This window comes from Macrobrachium rosenbergii, chromosome 39 (genome assembly GCF_040412425.1).
Source record: "Macrobrachium rosenbergii isolate ZJJX-2024 chromosome 39, ASM4041242v1, whole genome shotgun sequence".
NCBI classification, from domain to species: Eukaryota; Metazoa; Arthropoda; class Malacostraca; order Decapoda; family Palaemonidae; genus Macrobrachium; species Macrobrachium rosenbergii.
Window position 1 is genome coordinate 12,704,833 of NC_089779.1, and position 20,961 is coordinate 12,725,793.

Genomic DNA, 20,961 nt, shown 5'->3' on the forward strand with positions numbered 1-20,961 from the left:
GTATCCTCCTGTGCTTCTTCAGTACCCCAACTACATTCAGCGACCTTCAGCTATCTGAATAATAGCCTCACTGTAACAGGCACTCAGTTTCTAGAAAGAATTTTGTGTAGAATTTATTCAGTTTAAACCAAAAGCGAAATTGAAATTAGTATTAAGAGAAAATTAGCGTGGGGTATTGATCGTGAATAAGGAAAAACAGAGGTAGGAAATGTAGCACTTAAGATAAAGCGAAGAGAAATGAAAGTACGAAAATTAGCGCCAAGATCAAATGCACGTCGGAACGATAATATATACCAATAGCCAACAAAGTAGGAAAAATTACATCAATGGAATACAAATGTAGGAAATGTAGCAGTGGGAGAAAACTTAGGTAGGAAAAGTATAATCAATAGAAAACGAAGTTAGGAAGAATAGCATCAAGAGAAAATGAGAGTTAAGGAAGAATGGCATCAAAAAGCGAAATGCTTTAGACAGGAAAGAGAATTATGACTCATACGCTGATCGTTTAAAGGTCGCTTCATCCGTAGAATTGCAGTGGGCCACTTGAGGCTATTGACTGACTGATTATGAAATTTAGGTCCCGAGGCTATTGACAGTACTATTGACGATTTTTTTTCATGAATTAGGTCTGGAGAGAGTTCGCCGTTTTTTTTATGATTCCTTGTGTGCGTGAGAGAGAGAGAGAGAGAGAGAGGTGTGGGAGCCTAGGGAGAAAGAGACTCTTTTATATGACAACAGTTTCATTCAGTGTTTGTAATGAGACTTTCATTGAGAGAGAGTTTGTTTCACTGCTGTTACAACACTCATTAACTGTGTGCGTGTTTGAGAGAGAGAGAGAGAGAGAGAGAGAGAGAGAGAGAGAGAGAGAGAGAGAGAGAGAGAGAATTATCATTTGACCATCTTCTGTCCCAAGACAATTTTTGGGAATGCGTGTGAGTGAGAGATACAGCGACAGAGGCCATTCATTGACAGACCACCGAACTACAGGAGCCTGGGTGAGAGGCCAATGACCTCATCTCCCGAGAGGTCGCGGACGCACTGAAAACGGAATCCTCAAATAGTACTAGGAGGGGGCGTGATTGTCATGGTTAACTGTCAAGGTGCTCATATTGGTAACGCGTACAGAAATCGACATTCATGATCGTTTAAGTTACTGCATTACGTGTGTGTGAGTTTTTTTTTTTATTTCTCTTGGCTTATACGCTATGGTCTAAATGTTTTGTACTGGGAACGTTTATCATTAACAGATCTTGCAAGTGATGTTTGTCCCTTTTACACAAAGTAGGGTTAAGTTCTAATACCACCTTAATATAAGATCTGATACTTTTTATACAGCCAAGCCATTTGCAACAATGTTTTGCATTTGCTGTACCTAGAAAGCTCTCCAAACGGATATCCAGTCCTCTCGATTTCAATGAATTGGAGATTTGGTCGTACCCTCGTTGTAGACGATACCCAGTCGCGCCTGTAAATGGGACAAAAGAGTTAATGAATGGACTGAAAACCCGTTGGTCCCAGTACGTTCGAGCTTATAATAGTCTTTGTTTATTGTTTACAAGATTTCCGAGACCTGTATTTGCTAAGGTACGCAAATACGAATGACTTTGCGCAAATATAACTAGAGAAGGGATTTTGAGGAATTACATTAATTGGCATTACCAGTTTAGCATTTGTAATTGGCTGTTGGTTATTGATTAGGAGAGACATGTGGAAAGAAACGTTCTTATCACACATGGAAGGGTAAATTGTGGTAGACTGTGACGTATCTGCATGTGCATATGCAGTAATCCATGACGTCACTAAACGAACGAGAGTAGATCGTGACGTCATTGCATGTATGGGTTGCATTGTACTGTACCCTGGCGACCCCTACCTCGAGCTCTGCTGCCTCCGCATGTCTCCTCGCCTCACCCTCTCTCACTCTCCTGCCCAGACCTTTAATTCCAGGCGATGGGGACTAGGGGACCGATCAGCTGATTTTAAGGACTGTAGACCTACTTACAAAAGTTGTGATATGTGTGGTACATTGATTATATTGGAAAATGTACTCGTTAGCGTCTGCATTTGATATAAAAAACGCACATGGGTAAAAGTTTACCATGTGTTTTCTTGCCGATTATTCGTCGCGATTTGGCCATCCTGCCAAATTGCGCTAAGATAATTCACGGGAGAATTGAGAGAAAGTTGCTGAAGTGCCCGGGACCATTAACGTGGCATATATAGTGGTCAGCCATTGCTGCACATGCCTTAAATTACTTTATATGTGTATCATTTAAATCTGGCGGGTTATTTCTAATGTTGCGCAGAGAAGATGCTGAGGCAAGCTGTCGGACGGGCCGCAGTCAGCTTTACAACTATTAACGCTCGGGTCCGCTCGGTTTTCATGACGTCACATTCGGCTCTAGCGCCTTGGCCAATGGGGGGCGAGAGGAGTAGCACGTGACCGCAAGGGGCCAATGAGAGAGGCGGGTGCGCGCAGACACTCTCGGTGACAAGCGTAGAAAAAGTTTTCACTGTGAGCCGCCATTTTGGTTTAGATACAACTGGGCGCAAAATATTTTTGTGGCCGAATGGTAACGCTTGGTGTGAAGATGGACGGCTGATGTTGTTCCCTAAGCTTAGCGTGAAGTGCGTTGTTTCCGCCGGAGAGGAGAAGATGTCGTAAACATCGAGGATGTAGATGTTGTTGAGTGTTGTTTCATCGCGAACTTGGAACGAGCACAGCGGTTCTTCGGTGAAGCTGCTCCCGAGCTCACTTAATGATGAGATGTCTGCCTCGCAAAGTTGCAATTTCCGCGGCGACCCTGGGTGGGCCCGCCCTTAAAGTGGTGTGAAAAGTGATACTGAAGTGCGAATGATGTGATATGATGGTGCAGGAGACGCTATCGGAGGAGGATTCCCTCTAAAAAGTGGGTGTGTGTGAAAGTGGTGGCATCGGTGCAGTGTCGAGAGAAACGAAACGAGCGCGTTGTAAACAAGGACGCCGCCATGGCCGAGCAGCAGCTGGGCACCGAGCCCCCCAACAAAAGGGCCAAAATGGACACCTTCCCGTCGTCCGACCCCGCCGGTAAGGCCATAGGACCAAGCATCGGCTTTGCATGCTTCTCTTCCTTTAGTCTTGAGAGTGCCAGGTCGACTTTGATGGGGGAAAATAAACCGCCCACCTTTTGTGTTGATGCCATTTACCTGCCGAGGCAGTCGCCACCGGGTCTCCTATTTTCCGTTGTATCGCCCTCATCCCCGACCACGGGGCCCATGTACTGCCTTCATATTGCCTATAGAGACCCATTCGAGGCCTTCTTGCTGGAAAAGGCTGTCCAGGAGGCCGATGCTTTGGGCAAATTGCCTCCAAAAGAGTGTGTGTGACGATTTAGGGGGGCCACTTTCTTCCGTGGCGAAAATCGCCCAGTTTCCTTGTTCATGTTTTGAAGAGTCCAGCTTAGACTCATGGCCGCAATGTGTCTCACGTTGCGAATTTCGGCGCTTTTGGATTTCTTTTTGGAAGCGCTGGCCGAAAATGCTCAGGTTTTGGGAAATAGCTTGTTATTAAATGTCCGTTCGTGTACTATGATATTGATTGGTACAAATTATCGTAAATATTATAGTCACTTGTTGTGAACTGAGGAAAAGTTCGGCGTTGACTTTGCCATTTTGATGTTTTCGTACGTTTTCCAGGATTTTTAGCCTTTTGTTTACATTTGGTTCTCGTAATATGAAGGATCAAAGCTCCGAGCTTTCTGTCATTGCAGGCCTACCGGTAGTTGTGATGTATGACAACCAAGTCTCGCTTAGTTTATGTATCCAAGCTCTTGTCTCAGCCTTTCCTGAATTTAAATTTTCAACAGAAAAAGATTATTGAAAGGGGTTCTTGATGCTATGAGGGAATCCTGATATTTGCACAACACATGCAAACCATGTGTTACACTAAACTTGGTCAGAAAAGTCTGCCTCTTAGCATTTCTATATAATATGCTGTTGCCATCATAAGTACTGTGGTGGGCTTAGTCCAGTAAGGTTGCTCTAGACTAGCCTGGTTACCACAAGTGAAATTACAGTTAAAAGCCAAAGGAAAGAAATGAACTCTGGTTTCTTGTAACTTATATCCCCAATTGATATACTTTCAGTAAGTATTGGGGAGCCAGTTTCTTTATAAACATATTGTGTTCAGGAAATCACATTTGTGAACTGATGCTCAATCATTGAAAGTAAATGAACTGGTATATGACAGTGGTCTCTGATGCAGTGTTAAGGTCTCTGTTCACTTCTGATTTAGATTAGAGTCAAGAATTAGGATGAGTTTATTTCAGCTCAACAACAGTAGCCAAACTCAGAGTCTGTTCTGCCGTTGATGAAACCTAATTCAGGCTTCCTATGTTTCACGTCCTTCTCAATCAGTGTTTTGTGAGTCCAAAATCATCTGAGTTATTGTGATAATAGTATTAGAAGTTAATGACCCCTAGCTGTTCCTTTCAATCGTGCAAGGTGTACATTGATAATGGAGCTGTTGTCACAAATTTTTCTCCCATCGGGGATTTTTTGTGGAGGAACAAGTTTTCCTCTCAGATCCCATGTTTGGGACTTGATGTGTAATTGTTATATAGTGTTGTGTTATACTGTATGCATGTAGTGAAGCATTTGCACTGAACAGTCATTTGACTCCAAGAAAGCTGAAACATTTATCAAGATCATTTTTCTAATGAGGGGTTTTTTTAACCCATCAAAACTTGCCATTATCTGCAAAGATTTACTTAGCAGGTTTTGGTCACTTGGGAACTAGTTGGATTTATCTGCTTGAGGTCTGGCTAAGCATTAAGTTTTCCCACAGCTCATTTGATATGATTAGTGTTGGCAGCTTTGGTGTTGAAAAATACCAAAACATTTTTTTCACCCATTAACTATGCCTTCACACTAACATATATTGTAAATACAGGCTCATAATTTTGCCAGAAGCAATTAAAAGTTGGAGGGTAGATGCAAGGTTTTTTTTTTTTTTTGTATATGGGTTTGGAATTTAAAGCTTTCTAGTTGAAATTTCTGCTGCTCTTTGTGTTAGTTGGAACTTGCGCTTTCAACACTATAGTAGACCCACTGCATATCCATATAGTGAAGGCATTGTGGAGTGTCATTATTCTGTGTTCATTAGATGGACATTGAGTGCCTTTTGTGTGTCTCTTCAAGAATGCTTTATCAAATTGCCCGACCAGGTGCATTATTTACATTTGATCTGTTGTTTACATTGCATGTTCCTTCTGCAATTAGTTGCATTTCTGTATTTAGAGAGTTTGATTTTTGAGTGTTGTAGGTAGTAGGTTCTGGGGCCAGTACGACCGTTGAATCAATTCCCATAAGATGTTGATGCAGCAGACAAAAGTATCGTGGTCGTGACCTTGAGGTTTGTCGTCTATTTTTCCTTCCACAGAATATATCTGTTATTTAAAAGTGTGGAGTCCGTCATTGTTCTATGTAAAATATGTTTCACGTCAACTTCTGGTAGAGGGGCGTTACCCATACTGACCCATTATAGGCCAAAAGGCGGCAGTATTCTTTGTTATATCCATTTGTCCCACAGCAGTTGTCCAACTTCTTTTCACATTATACTCTGCCAAAGTTCAACTTAGATCAGATTCTTTGGTACAGCCATGAGGACCTGAAGAGAACCCGGTGGTGCAGGAATCCCTCGGCTCTTGAGGCGCAGGAACCAATTAGAATTGGCTGTATCAAACTGAATGCAAACATATTGCCAGCCCAATAGGCTTAAGATGTTGTGTGTTAGTTATTTGGGCAGAGTGCCCTTTGCCCAAAGGCACTTTGTGAACTGGGAAAAGCTTTGAATATTAGTGTGGTTTCCTGGCTGTACAGCCTTTGCCATTTTTTGTTTTACAAACTGCTTACAAGACCATAATCCACCTTGTAGCCTCTGTCGAAGAGTCAGTAAGACTGTTCTTTGATTTGTTGGTTTGTGCAGAATTGAAATATGTTACGTTTGGTATTGTGTAGTGAGTAGTCATGTTAGGTTAGCCTTAGGTGCCGTGGTGTCAGATATATTTAGAGAAAATGTATAGAGTATGGGTAAACAGTATACGTTTGCCCTTTAAGAAAACAATACTTATATAAGTACAGTATAAGTGTTCAAGGTCATTGGATTCCATCAGTACCCAGACAGAATGGTATCTAGCCCATGACCTCAGGAGTTGGTATCATGTTTTTAAGGAAGCCTCCGTAGGCACTATTTAAGCCTCTGGCTGCATTACATATATATGCTGCCAGTTTGTACAAGTAAAGACATTTCGTTGCAGCGGCCTTTGGCCAAAACTTGAGGTACTCAAACATTGTTTTTGGCTATCGATGCATACCATCACAGAGTAATTCTGAAAGTTACTTGTAGTAACTATATTCAAGTTGTAACGGTATCCTCTCAGCCAGAGAGAGCACTGTGATAATGAGTTTTGCAAGTGGTGTATTGTAATGAAAAAAAAAAAATTTTTTTGAGAGGGTCTGGTAAAGTATCACATGTTTTGAGAGCTTAGAAAATTATTAGTGAACTACCCTGAGGTGGACACGGTTTGGTTAGGTGTAAATGCAGACTGAGTAAAATACAAGTGGCCAAGCCTTTAGTATCTTGAAAGCTCCTTAGGGAGTGTAGATCCCAACGCTTGGCCTTTGGCCTAAACTCTGTATTCGTTCCAATCCATCCATAGGAAGTGTGGTCTGTGACAGTGGTGCAGTTACAGTATTGTATGGCACCGTGTTTATGTATTTACCGTTATATGAAATTTTATTTACCAAATGCACCAAAGTAAGAAGTAGGACAACTGCTACTGTGTAATGGAACGCCATTTGGTCCTTGTAATCAGTATGAGCTGGGATGGTATGGTAAAGTCGGACAGCATCACATGACACGCACAACTTCTTGTGAGAACAAGCCAAAGTGCTGTTCTTTCACGCAGACTTCTTCCAGCATGGTCCCAAGGGCTGGCCTATATTGGCTGTAGGAAAAGTAGTTTTTACATACCAAGAATTTGGTGCACGGAGGAAGTCATTACTGTATACCCAACATTAAAGTATTCTTACTTTAACCAGGCTCTTGATTACTTGTCATAACTGGGCCATATTTCATAAACAGCCATATTTGTAATGAGCAAAAATTAGCCAGAAAAATTCCAGAGTAACAACTCCTTCAGAACAAAGCAATCGTTTATTGTATTTTTGAGGAACTGGAAGTCAGTCTGTATATTCTAATTGTATTGCAAAAGATTGTTCTATAAATGGATGACATACAGGTATTTATTCCTTAATGTGACAATGGAAGACTATCCCAAAAATAATCTCATGGGGAATTTGTATATTCATTTTACTAAAAGGTGATTTTCACTAAGATTTTTATAATTCATTTGAATTGGTTGTGCTGCTGCGGTTTTGTGCGGTTCATCGCAAATATATGCTGCTGTGCAAATCTTCAAACCAGTGTTTGTCGTTTTTCAAATTTGATACTTCAGTTGAAACCAAAGTGTCAGTGTTTGACTGCTGGAGTAAGATTTATCATGTTTTATGAGTTCTTCCACACAAATCGGGTTTGTCTTTCAAGTCAAAAGATATCAGAAAGTTACCCTTCTGAATGGAAAAGGACCCTTCTTTCATATGCATTTGCAGCCTCTTATATTGAGGAATAGTACATTCAATTGTGCATGTATATTTTATTTGAAGGGTCCTATTCAAATTAGACCTGATGGTGAGGTCATTAGGCAATTTATTCGTTTTGCCAAATTTTGATGTTAGTGTTGAAATAACCTTGGGTGGTTCTGGAGTAGTTGATGAACCGTTGGTTAAAGGGCTGGCCATGTCAGATACTCAGATTTACCAAGACTGTTGGTACAGTTGGCTTCAGCAATGTAGGTGCACCTCACAGAAATCCAAGATCTGGCAACCCCACACCATATCAGGTATTATTACTATGGTTAGCAAATGAGAAGCATTTGATAATGCTGCCTTCAAAACAAATTGCTAAACATGTAAATTGTATCAGAAAGCACATTTACCAAATAGTGATATTTTAATTGAATAACTTTTGGGGCATCACTCAATGTCCCCATAGTGTGCTGCGTTATGTGTACCGTAGTTCACCATTCATTGGCACACAACAGTGGTACCCTTGGGTAATAAGAGTGTATACTGTAACTTTTAATCCTCTCTGTAAGGTGCTGCTCCTCTGCCCTACGAATATTAGTACTACTATACTATAGTGGAAGACTAAGGGACCTCCCTCAAAAGAAAAGGCCCAGTTGCAAACAGGTGGATCATAAATCTGCCCTGGGATAAGCTTTTGTAGTCCCTTTTGTGTAACTGTCTTGATTGATCTTTTTGGTGGAGGAGGACCAGGTATCCATAGTCGGCTACGGAATTTTGCTTATTTTTTATAAAGCATTTACACAAATCTGTAATGGGATGATGACAGGTTTAGGAGGCAGACAAATGTAATCATTTGATTGTTCCTAGAGCAAGTTGTGTGCTCCTCTTGATTAGTAATGTTCAGTGGAACCATTCGTTCATAACAAATTTTCCCATTTGGAAATACATTCCTACAACATTCTTGATGGAACTTTAGTCTAAAGACTTGTTGAAGTGACTCCCCTGTGAGTTGTGATGCTCTGTTCCTCTTAAAGCATACAAAAAATTCTTTTGTCTTGCTTATGTATGAAAGCTGTGGTCTAATAACACATTTAATAGACCTTGGAGAAATAGATTTGTGCGAATGTATACATAAGTGGATGCACTTTCTCTAGCAAGGTTTGGACTTATCAAAAGGAAATCAATGTTTTAATTACCTAAGAATTTTTTTAATCCTTTTTGATGGCTGCCGAGTTCGGGTCGTTTTGGCTGTAAGTCATTTAGGCCCCTAGCGTGTTTACTTGCAAAATGGGCGCTGTTTAGTACCAGCCCCTTTGGGATGTACTTAAAACATAAAGTAATGACGCTAAATACCGTAAACATAACGGTAAATACCGTAAACATAACATCTTACGTAGTTTTGGACCGTGGCTGTCTATGATGAAACTCGGAAGCATACTTAAGGTAAAAGTGTCTGCATTCTCTTAAAGTTAAATATAAAAGAGAACAGTTCCAACCTCAATAAGAGCTGCAATTATACAATAATAGATTTTGAGGCCTGTGTTTATTCACAAATCTAATTCACCATAGTTTGTTGTAAGGGGAAGCCAAGTTATTACTGTCAGCTTGAGTCTTTAGTTGTTTATGTGGAAGATGTCATGCTGCCCATCCTTGGAAAAAAGTTCATTGCTAATCTGTCAAGTTATTTTAATCTTTTATTTCCATCCCAGTTATGCATCTGAAGTGCACAATGCAAAAAAAAATAGGCAGAATGCCTTTATTTTTCATTCACAGGAACATCACACAAAAGAAGTGCTTTTTCAGTATACTGTATTAACTTGGCCCATAACAGTCCCATTGTATCATACTGACAGTGATAAGGTGGGAGCCTTATAACCATTAAGCCGTATTGATGTGCAGTGTTATTAGTCTTGAAGAGTGGTACTTTAGTGGTAGTGAGTAATGCTCGTTGCTCCAGGCCACTGTTTAACTTGACAAATGATGTACATAGGTTTGGCAGCAGAGCTGAAAACCTTAGCCACTTTTCCCTGTAACAATATATTTACTATGTAATTTGGATCATTTTTAAACTTAAATGATGGGTACACTATATAGAACATGGAAATTTTAGCCAGTGCCGCAAATGACCCTGAATTACTTGGAACAACCAGAAAGATTGGTTTTGCTATAATGGAATATGTTACCACTAATCAACATGTTAAGAAAAGGCCTAAATTAATATCATGGTCACATAGGTGACCAGGTCAAATTGTAGCTTCCCGTCTGACCCAACTTGAGGGATGGTCAGGAAGATGGGACCCCATGCTGAAGTGTGGCAGAGCCTCACTTTAAGGAACACCATCGGGAGATCCTTGTCCCTCCAAGGGAGACCATGGAGAAGGTAGCATAACATTTCAAAACCCTTACGCTCCACCAAAATTTGGCACCGGTAAAGAAAGATGCCATCATGCTGTAGTAGTAGGTGAACTAGGTGAAGTTATTATGTACTTCATGAATTAATATTGTGGTGTAATGCTCATAAAGTGGTTGTGGGCTATCAGATGTTATAGTTAATGTTTCAACAACACAAGTATTGTCAGCATCACAAAAAGCTTTGATAAGCATTCGGGTCGTTTCTTCCGTAAGCACGTTTACATGCAAAATGGGGCCCGTGTTTAGTACCAGCCCCTTGGGAATGTACGTAAAACACAAAATAGTAATGGTAAATACCCTAAACATAACGGTAAATACCATAAACATAACGCCTTACATTGTTTTGGATGTTACGACCTAAAGTGACTTACAGCCGAAACGACCAGGACCGTTTGATAATAGCCTTTTGTCGTCATTTGTTTCGTCTGTTTTTATGAAAGTGATAGTGGAATTTGGTTGTTGAGTGCTTGTTAGCTATAAACGATTTGTTTAACCAGACCTCTGAAGTGCTTGTAATGGTTGCCATTAGGTGTCTTATTACCTTAAAGTATGGTGATATTTTCCGTAGGTTGTTGTGCATCTTATAACTTACGTGTAGTTCTGTGTCTTTTGGAGACATTTGACTGGTCTGTCTATTGTGCTGCACTGTATAGGGTTCTACTTACATTCAGTTCCTAGAGCCATTGGGAGTTTCTGAATGGGTGCAATGTATTTTTGTTTACTAATCAAACGCATTAAATTCTCTTTCATGACATGGTTCAAAAGTTATTTTATTAACTAGAGGGTTTAGGTTGCACAGCGTAATGCGCTTTGCAGCTTCTCCATCCTTTATGGTGATTCTTCGGCTGTTTGTAGGGTCAGAGAACAACTCTGCTGTTTGTTTTGTGGCTCCTGTAGTGTGTACGGTATCTGGCATTTGTTCACAGAATTTAAATCATAAATAGTCTACTTTAGATGGAGATGTGTACCTTTGTTATTGGTGGTAATTCCTACTAATATCCACCTATATCCTTGCACTCCAGGCAAAATGTCAGGCATCATGTAAATTTTAGCATTGCTTCAAGTATTTTTATCTTGTTATATGCTTGTAAAAAAGGTTATCATATGAAGTTATACCCTTGTAAGTATTTCCTTTTTTTGCTATATTAAAATGATCTCAATCTTTGATGAGGCTTAGAACATTTGCAAAGCTTTAGTACTTAATTTTGTCTACTTTGTATAATTTTGTGTTATTGATAAAGTACAGTAACTGTATATGCAATCTGTTTACAATATAGTGATTAGCTAGTAATTATTTATAACATGCATGTGATAATCCAGAGATAATTGGCCGGCATTGATTACATTCTTTATTGTTGCAGATGACATTGCTGCCATGCTGGAAAGTGAACTGCCAGAATCTCTGATGTGGCAGGGAGACTCCCGTGGAAGTGGCGGTGGTGGGGGAGGTGTCAACGTCAATGGCATGATGGAAGGTGGGGGAGGAGGAGGTGGGGGCCCTGGAGACTGTCCACAACAGCAGTTAACACACTTATTACAAACGAAAACCACTCCTCAAACCATGCCTGGGAATAATGCCATGGGAGGTGGCCCTCACACCATGCCAAATCAAGGCAGCATGATAGTAAACGCCTTGACCAATTCCAAGAGTCCACATGGTGGTGCAATGCAGTCTCCTCAGAATTCAAATCTAGCCATGTCTGGTGTACCAACTTCAAGCCAGCAACTTGGAATGAGTGATTCAGTGAATAATTTAAACACAATGCCTAATAGTATAGCCAGTTCGATGGCAGGCAGTATCCCAGGCTCCATGTCCATGTCTATGGCTTCTAGTGGTGCCGTCTCCTCAATGAGTCTTGTCAACACAAACACTTCTATGGGCCTTAGTAGTATGGCCAATAGTGCAGGTGTTGGTGGAGGTGGCATGAACACTATTGTATCAAATATTAATACGATGAATACAATGAATTCCATGAACAAACCTCAAGGTGTAGTGACGACTATGAACATGAATAGCCCTTTAGTGTCTCAGATGAATGATGGGTTGCCCAATGGTCCCTTAGCAGGTCTGAATAGACCTATGGTGCCGCCCAATATCAGAGGACCGTCACCGCAACCTATGAATGCTGGACCTGGTCCCCAGATGGGGCCAAGACATCCCCCAATGGGCTCAGGGCAGCTTGGTGCCCCGAGATTACAAGTAAGTTTTGTTGTCCTTGCTGTTGACTGATGATGTGTGATTGGTGCATTGTATGTAGGTATGTCTTTATTTAGTTTATAAGCAAAAACTAGAATTTTCTTTGAACAGTTACTCTCAGGTTATTAAGTTTGTTTGTTAGTTCATTGTCTCAAAATTTTGGGTATTTGTTGTTAATAAATATTGGATGATGTCAAGGGTAGTATATATAAATGTGAAATCCCCTATACTGTACATATACAACTGAATTTCTTCACTGGATTAAAAATATGGATCAGGTTTGATTGAAGAATTTTTGTATGGTGGATAATGTCTGATGCCATGCCTACAAGAATGCTGGGGAAATAAATTTTACACAAATTACAAGATATCATAGGTTTTAAAAGTTTGGTCAGTTTCAAGTTGTAATTCTTTCCACTAGTACTTTGGCTTGACTCTGTAAGCATTCTACTAGCACTTTGGCTTGACTCTGTAAGCATTCTACTAGTACTTTACCTTGACACTGTAAGCATTGAACTTTTGACTGCCAGCAAAAAAAAGAGAGAGAGATAATGCCTCAGTTGCTTACTCATCAGGTTCCATGTACTGTTCCAGTGTATCTGTTTGAGGAGATTAATGGTTACTACAGTAATTGGCAACCTAAAACTGATAAGAGTTTATATTGAAGCTAATTTATCTAGGTGAAAGGGTAATCAATTATGTAAAATATATAAAGTGCAGATAATGAGATACATGACAAGCTATTTGTCATAGTATGAAATAACTTTGGCTACCTCCAGCTTAGACTCTGACCTTGATCAAGCACAAGATACTCCATAGTTTATCAAGGTTATCAAAAGCATTTGCCTCTTAAGATATTAAAAAAAACATATTTTATGTCAAGCTTGGTTGTTGCATGCATTTCACAGCTACGCTACAGCCTCCATCATTCACCACTTAATCTCTCTTCAGTTTGATAAAAATGTGAGACTTAATTTTCTGAGAATTCATAATTATTGAATACAGTCCAGAATCATATGCATAAAAGTATAAAAGATGTGTTCACAGACCCCTTATGTTTGAAGGTAGCTTGACTTCATGATTAGTATGCTATTGGTCATAAAGATAGTCTTTTTTTATATATATATATATATAAAAGAAATTTTGTTATTGGATAGGGTGACATTTGTGCATCTGTAGAGAATGGTGCACATGATCACATCAAGACAGCACCATTAGATTCAAATGAGAACAATCATGCAAAATAGTAAACAGTAATGAAGTTAAGAGATTCATTCATTTCTATAGATAAATTTAGTGTAACACAGTATTTGCCTTTGGGGAGTGAATAGCATTAAGCTAGGTAACAAAATATGTGATGCCATGAGTTACCAAATTAACAGTGAAGTGTATTGGGAGAATAGAATACAATACCCTGAGTTTTGCTACAATCATTAGCAGTTACAGTGTTTAATTTCATACCAGTTTCTCATTTGTAGAAACAAGAATTGCAATTTGTGATAATTTTCAAAATAGTAGAAATTAAAAACAAAATGTGCCAGAACACCGCCACTGGTTTCCTGCTGTCAAAAAAAAAGGAAAGAAAAAAAAAACAGCTCTTAGCTGCTTGTTACTTAGCAAAGTACTGAGTGAAGAAGTGTACAAGTTCCTTGTGATTTACTTAATAAAACAAATAATGTAACTGTGCTCCACTAAAATCAATTTGAACAAATCAGAATCAGGATATTATTACAGCATTATCAATCCTTCACATTACAGATTAGAGGGAGTGAAAGCTAAATATAATTGGAAATGGTAAATGAACGAGGTTAATTAGTACTTGACTAGTTTTTGATGTGGAAGGATAAGCATTTGGAAAGCCAAGTGAGAAGGAATTGTGTACTCTTTAGAGTATTATCATTGTTTTAAATAGACTGGGTCATTGTTTTTCCCTACAGTAATCCTGAGGGGCTTATTCCTCAAAAATGTAAAATTTTGAACAAGGTCAAGAGGTTGGAATGGAAAGACCCCAAAGACAATAAATGAATAGTATTTGATAAAAAGCAAACCATTGATCAAAGAGACCTTTGTGTGCCTTTCATGACACTCCCAGCAATACCTACCAATGCAAGTAGGTCAAGTTTTGGTGCTAAATATCCGTAAAATGGAAACGACAGAGACAGAGAGAATGCTTAGGCAGTGGATATAGTGAATAAAGTTATAGATGTTGCGTGAGAGGATTCTCGTTGCTTTCTGTTAGTGGCGAGGAGTAAGATTATCCCATATCTCTAACATTTGGCTATGTATGCCAGTTCCACACAAGTTCAGCCCCCACACTGTATAACTGACAACTTTGAGTTGGGAGGCACAAAATATCTAAATATAGGAAGCCTCAGGTAGGGAAAAAATTCAAGTACCATACTCGAAGTAAAAAAGTAAGAAAACTAAGATTTTCCTCAAGTTCAAGAAAAGCAACCACTGAATGGATTGCTTTTAATAAGTAGCCTATATACCCGTGAGCTCAAACAGTCATGATTCAGGATGTTTTGGGCTATACAATTTTAAATATTTTTTCTTTCATGTTCACAGATATATTTTCATTTTTGAAAAGAAAAATACCTTTCAAAGGTGTTTGCCATCTGTTTTGAAGTGTTATTTGGGATCAAGAATGAGATGCCCACATCCTAACTTAGGGTACAGCCGCACTACAAGGAGCATGGCATGAACAGTGCGACTTACTGCTAATTATGGAACAGTCACTTTTATGTGTGTGGCCACACTGGAGGAGAGGGGGCGATTCGTCTCCCCGCTAAACACTGCTTTTTGCACACAGTGCAACATGTTTTGAAAAAACGTGGAGTTCGGGTGTCTTCCTTTAGGAGAAATGGGTTCTTTGAAGTTTGTTACAGGTTTATTCAGCCTCTCTTCAAGTTTGCTGAACAATAAATTGAACAATCTTTGGCTGTTACACAGATATTCATAAAATTTGTCGTTCATTTGACTGCTTACATAGATTGTAAAATTCACTCCGTTCCATTCTTCTCTTGTTAAAAACGTGCATCCAGCCTTTTTATTGGTATTTCATCTAACTTCATGGAAATATGTTGAAATTTCTTAACGAAATTGATGGTTACATGTCTGCACTGATGATCAGCTATGACTAACGTGTTGCTCATCTTTGGAGTCTCCAGTGTGGCCATGCAATGCTTTGATGCTGCTGCTTGTCACAATACGCTGTTTCACTGCTCGCTGCGTGCAGTGTGGCCATACCCTTGGATGATATGGTTTTGTTTAAAAGCTTGCAATACCCAAAACTAACTAAAGCAGTGACACCATAGTTCACTTGAATAAATGTTCACCAATTGACGAGCAATTCATATAACTTCAAATTTTAAGAACCTGTAAAATTGGCTAATTGTCTTATGGAAAACACTCCAAATTTAATTTGGAATAGGCCTATCTTTAGTTGTATGATATTGACATTCCATAAATAGAATGCACAGTAAATGATTACCAGTCAGGAATGAAGAATCTGGTATGCATGTGCTGAAGTTGAACAATTCAAGGGTAACTACCAGAGATGATTGAATTTGCTTCATGAAATTTTTCCCAGTAGGATCAGAGAATAGCTATACTATATATTTTAGGGTAGTAAATATGGTAGTCACATTTGAAAGAAAAGAAAGTTCAAACAGTACAATAGAACATGTATTCGGGGGAATCCCTGTAGGTATTGATAGATTCGGGAAGATTTTTCTCTCATTATGTAACAGTAATAATAAGTGTTGTTATTCTGATTGATTTTGACACAATTTGCTGTTGACCGTATTTGTAGTCAGTTTCAGTTACCATGTTTAATATTTATAGTCAGCTGGATATTGAAAGACATGATGTGAAATATTTTCATTGCATGTTCTTGATTAGGGTTGGTTAATTGGGTTGTCACCTCTATTGTGAAATGAGATTTTGGCCTTGGGTTGACTGACATAGTCTTGTTAAAATTGTTGTTTACATACCTAACCGAAGTGCATCTTTTCAGAATCCTGGACCAGGAATGGGTCAACCTCCTATATCGGGAAGCTACAATTTTGGTGGTGCAGGTGTTACTCAAGGAATTGAAGGAAATGTGGGCCAGGTAAACCCAGGAATAGGCCCTGGTCAGCGTCCTCTCGGAATGAACATAGGACCACGTTATCCAAACCAGGATGTCATGAGCATGATGGGGACAATGCCCAGAGTTCCGCAAGCAAGTGGCCCAGGGCCAACTGTTCCTGGAGCACAGAATGTACCAAGTGGTCCTCCAGTAGGCCCCCCAGGAGCTATTGTCACTGGAGCAGGAGCTCCAGGTGGTCCTGGTGGCCCACAAGGCCCAACACAGATAGTTCCTGGGCAGACACGACCCAATCCTGCAGATCCAGAGAAAAGGAAGTTGATCCAACAACAGCTGGTACTGCTGCTTCATGCCCACAAATGCCAGCGTCGAGAAAGTCAAGCTAATGGAGAGGTGAGGCAGGTGAGTAGACACTTGTCTCCTCTTTTGTTGTTTTCAGTTTTTTGTTTTTGGGATGGACTGAAATTTCTTTGGTTGAAGGGAATAGTTTATTTGTAGAGTTTTAAATTTCATTGTTACTTTATGATTGCATTTCGTGGATAGTAGCAGGAAAATGAAACTACCCGTTTAAATGAATGTGCTAAGAATTTATGTAAGTTTTGTTTGTCTTATGATTTTGCTCATGGTCTACCCCACTTGAGGTAATGTTTAGTTATAAAATAAAAAGGAATATGTAGTAATTGGAAGAACTTGTAAGAGCTTAAAAGAGTTGAAGGCGTTTATGACTAGTTTTAATTGTTAAAGGTGTATGTAATGGTTTTCGATTTGTAGAATGAAAAATATTTTCAAAACTGTTTGTCTGTAAATTGAGAATGAAAGTAATATGAATTTCATAAAGCTGTAAATTTTCTTGAATCTCATTCTTTTTCCATTTAAGTGACCCCACTACTTCACACTGTGACAAGAACTGACTTGTGTAGCTGGTGAATTTTAATCTCCATGCTTTTCTTTAATTCCTGTAGTTATGAAATCGTCACAGTACTCCTAGTTTTGATGAACTTTTCATTTTTTTAAGCATTCCATTGACAAAGTGCTTTGTGTAAACATGCATCTGGGCTAGTGTTTTCCTATTGTTGGTCTGTAGGTGTTTTTAATTGTAACAATTCACAGCATATTTTTCCTTTGTTTTCAGTGCAACTTACCTCACTGCAAGACAATGAAGAGTGTTCTTTCACACATGACCACATGTCAATCTGGGAAGTCCTGCCCTGTCCCACATTGTGCATCTTCAAGACAAATCATATCTCACTGGAAGAATTGCTCCCGTCAAGACTGCCCTGTCTGTGAACCTTTGAAACAGGCAGACAAGAAACAACAGCCTGGAGCTGCAGGAGCTGCTGGTGCTGCTGGTGCAGGGGCAGCCCAAGCAGGTGGAGGTGCACCTGTACCAGGTCAAATGCCAACTACAGTATCTCAGCCTTCCCCCAGCCCAGGAGGAGTGTCAGGCAATCTGACAGGCCCGCCTGGTCCTCCTGCCCCTCCTAATGTTTCTGGACAGATGCCACCCATACCCACTGGCCAGAATGCTGGACCAAGGCCTGGTGTCAAAAGAGGGTATGAAGGAGACAATTTACAGCCACCTATGGCAGGCCCTACAGCTCCAACAGATAATATGATGAGAAATTTGAGACCACCGCAGGTTCCTAATGCTGGTGTATCAGGGATGCCTCCTAATGCCCAACAAGGGCCTCCAGCAGGCGTTCAGGGGACACCAATGGGAGTACCTGGAGCTCCAGGTATTCAGGGGCAATTGGTTAGAGCCTGTGTACCCAATAAGGCTCCTGACGGAAGTATGATGGGTACTACAGCTCCTCAAGCTATCAACTCGCCGGGAATGATGGTACGTTGTCCAACTACTGCCACAGCTCCCATGAATTCTCTTCAGCAGCAACAAATCATTGGCAAGCCCCCAAATGTTGGCCTCAATCAAAACAATCCTGTGGTAAGTTTTTAGTTTTTCTAATGCTTGCAATCTTTTATTTTGTGATTATATGAACACAGACTTGCATCCATATCACTGGTTAAGTATATCGTAGTTTAACCAGACCACTGAGCTGATTAACAGCTCTCCTAGGGCTGGCCCGAAGGATTAAATTTATTTTACGTGGTTACCTAGCAACGGGACGTACAGCTTATTGTGGAATCCGAACCACATTATGACGAGAAATTAATTTCTATCACCAGAAATAAATTCCTCTAATTCTTCAATGAATTACATTGCTTACAAGGCCTCTTTTAACAATGTTAAGCCTTTCAACACATTATGTCCTGTGTATGCCATTTAAGCAGTTTTATGTGTTTTTTGCCATTTACATCTGTCAAATTATGCAGTTACAAAAATATCAGTGCCTGTTTTTAAATATTGAAAGTTGTTAGGAGATAGTCTCTGCATCTAAAAACAGGAATACTATATCTGAATAGTAGTGAGAAAAACCTGCGAGATTTAGTCCCGTTATTAATAAAGAAATCCTAAAAAAGGCAAATCAGACTTTAGCCTTGCTGAATAACCTTTGAAATAAAATTTAATTAAATTGCATATGAAAGTAAGATTATACAAAAGTCCAGTACCATTTTGTGCTGCTATATAGACATTAAATGATTTTATTGATTTAACAATAAAGCTTTGTTATACAGATATTAAATTTTATTGATTTAACAATAAAGCTTTTAAGAACATTAAGAATCAGGTGGCAGGATAGAAAAAAATGCCATAAAGGAAATTACAGTTGTTTCTGAGGTAGATATATAATGACGATACAAAGGCACTGGAGATGGATTGGCTATATCCTTCCTACAACTACTGGAATAGCATGGTTGAGCGTCAGGTGGGCTCTTCTGGACGCCAGCGGAGTTGACTTCCATCAGTGAGAAATGTGTTGGGGTGCTGGAGAATAATACAGGCACAGGAGAGACATTAGTGGCAAAATTTCACAGAAGGGTTGCGTCATATGGCTTTGGAGCTGATGATGATGATTCATTATTAGAAAATATAAGTGGATGATGTATTCAGAAAAGTGCAAATTTAATATTTGTATGTAATAGTAGAGAAAGTCTATTTATGTATATTTGTTTTCTTTCACCACAATCCCATTAATCATACACATCCCTAATATTTGTGTCTGAATCTCACCAGCAGCCTTTTTTGACAGATAGAAAAGGTACAGTAGTTTGCTGCTCACCCCCTATCAGGAATATGACAACTCAACCTTTTTTTATCCATTGGAATGTTAGCAAATATATAGGATCTTCCTGAGGAGTTTACCAGTTACAGATGATGCAAATATTAAGTACTTATATTAAGTAGTCATAGTTGATTTTGTACTTTATATTCTATCTCTTCCACTTGTTGGTCATCAAGCATGAAACCTAAGAATGATTTTGTCATTCAGGCACCAGTTACTCTGGAACTGCCAAAGTTCTTTGGTGGAGTAATTGCCATTGTTCTTACGAGGAACAATCCACTCACAGGCAACATGTAACGCCGGTTCCTCTTAAACCGGTGCTACTTGTAGCTATATTATTTATGCTCTCGTGATCCCCCGCACTTGCTTTTGCACTTGAATGGTTTTTTTTATGAGGGGCTCTCTCCATCAGGCATATTATGAGTGATGGACAAGATAACTCATAAGAGTATTAATACTAGGTGCCGTTCGCTGTAGATGAATTTAGCAGGAAGGATGGTAGTAGCACTAGTGGTCCATAAGTGACTTATGGCAACTGTAATAGCTCAGCATGGGAGAGACATCTATTTATTTGCTCTTAAATATACCTAGGGTTGCTGTTGGTTTTAGTTCTTATCTTTTGTCATAGTAAGTCAACAATATTTGTTATTTTACAAAGAAATATTAGAAAAACCATTTATACATCACAAAAAGTTACTGCATCTCCCCATCTTGGTAAATCTCGTGAATATTTTACAACAAATACACTTAGAATTGTTACTGATTTTAGTTCTTATCTTTCATGATATAGTGTGTGAGCTGTAATTATAATTTTACAAAATAAAATTAATTATTGGGAAAAACATGCATGACTTGGTAAAATTAACAAATTTTTACGAGTGTCTTGTAAAAGAGGCCCCACACTGGGTTGTAAATAATCACTTTCAGCTTCCTGTGGAAGGTAGGGAAAAATTTTTAGAACTTTTTTCTTGCACCATGTGCATTTGCATATCTTCCGTTTTCCATTGATGTGGTTTTTTTCTTAAATTGGCCAACCTTAAAGTTTGCCTGGTGTGTATGAGGAAGAGGAATAATGCAAGGGAAGCAGGCATCACTTTTCTTTTTCAAAAAGAGGAGACCTGACCTTGACTCCTCCAATGCTTGCTACTCTACAGAGAGGTGTAAGGTTTGCAGCCTTGTGAGAACCATTAAATTCTATGAAAGCCAGACTATTTAGGGGGAAGCATCACAAGTTCTGAGCTTGCTTTCTCTTCTAGAGGGAGGAGACCTGACCTTGTTTCCTCCAGTGCTTCTACTATTCCAGAGAGGCGTTATTTTTGAAGGCCTGTGAGAACCATCAAATTCTGTGGGAGGCATCTTCAAGATCTGAGTCTTTCTCCTACAGAGAGAGGAGACCTAACCTTAACTCCTTCAGTGCTTTTACTCTTGAGAGAGGGGAAAGGTTTGCATCCCTT

The 20,961-nt window shown here is 39.4% G+C and overlaps 1 protein-coding gene across 2 annotated transcripts in view; it reads left to right on the forward strand.

The window, feature by feature from the left end:
* The first annotated feature begins 2,395 nt into the window (after nucleotides 1-2,395).
* Nucleotides 2,396-20,961, forward strand: part of nej (nejire) — a 37,497-nt gene continuing 18,931 nt past the window's right edge. The window contains exons 1-4 of one of the 2 annotated variants that reach the window (XM_067082582.1): nucleotides 2,396-3,067; nucleotides 11,400-12,238; nucleotides 16,254-16,727; nucleotides 17,458-18,267. In XM_067082582.1, the coding sequence (XP_066938683.1) occupies nucleotides 2,989-3,067; nucleotides 11,400-12,238; nucleotides 16,254-16,727; nucleotides 17,458-18,267 (2,202 nt within the window). In that variant the 5' untranslated portion in view covers nucleotides 2,396-2,988. The remainder of the gene's footprint in view (nucleotides 3,068-11,399; nucleotides 12,239-16,253; nucleotides 16,728-17,457; nucleotides 18,268-20,961) is intronic. The other variant, XM_067082583.1, reaches the window with a different exon arrangement.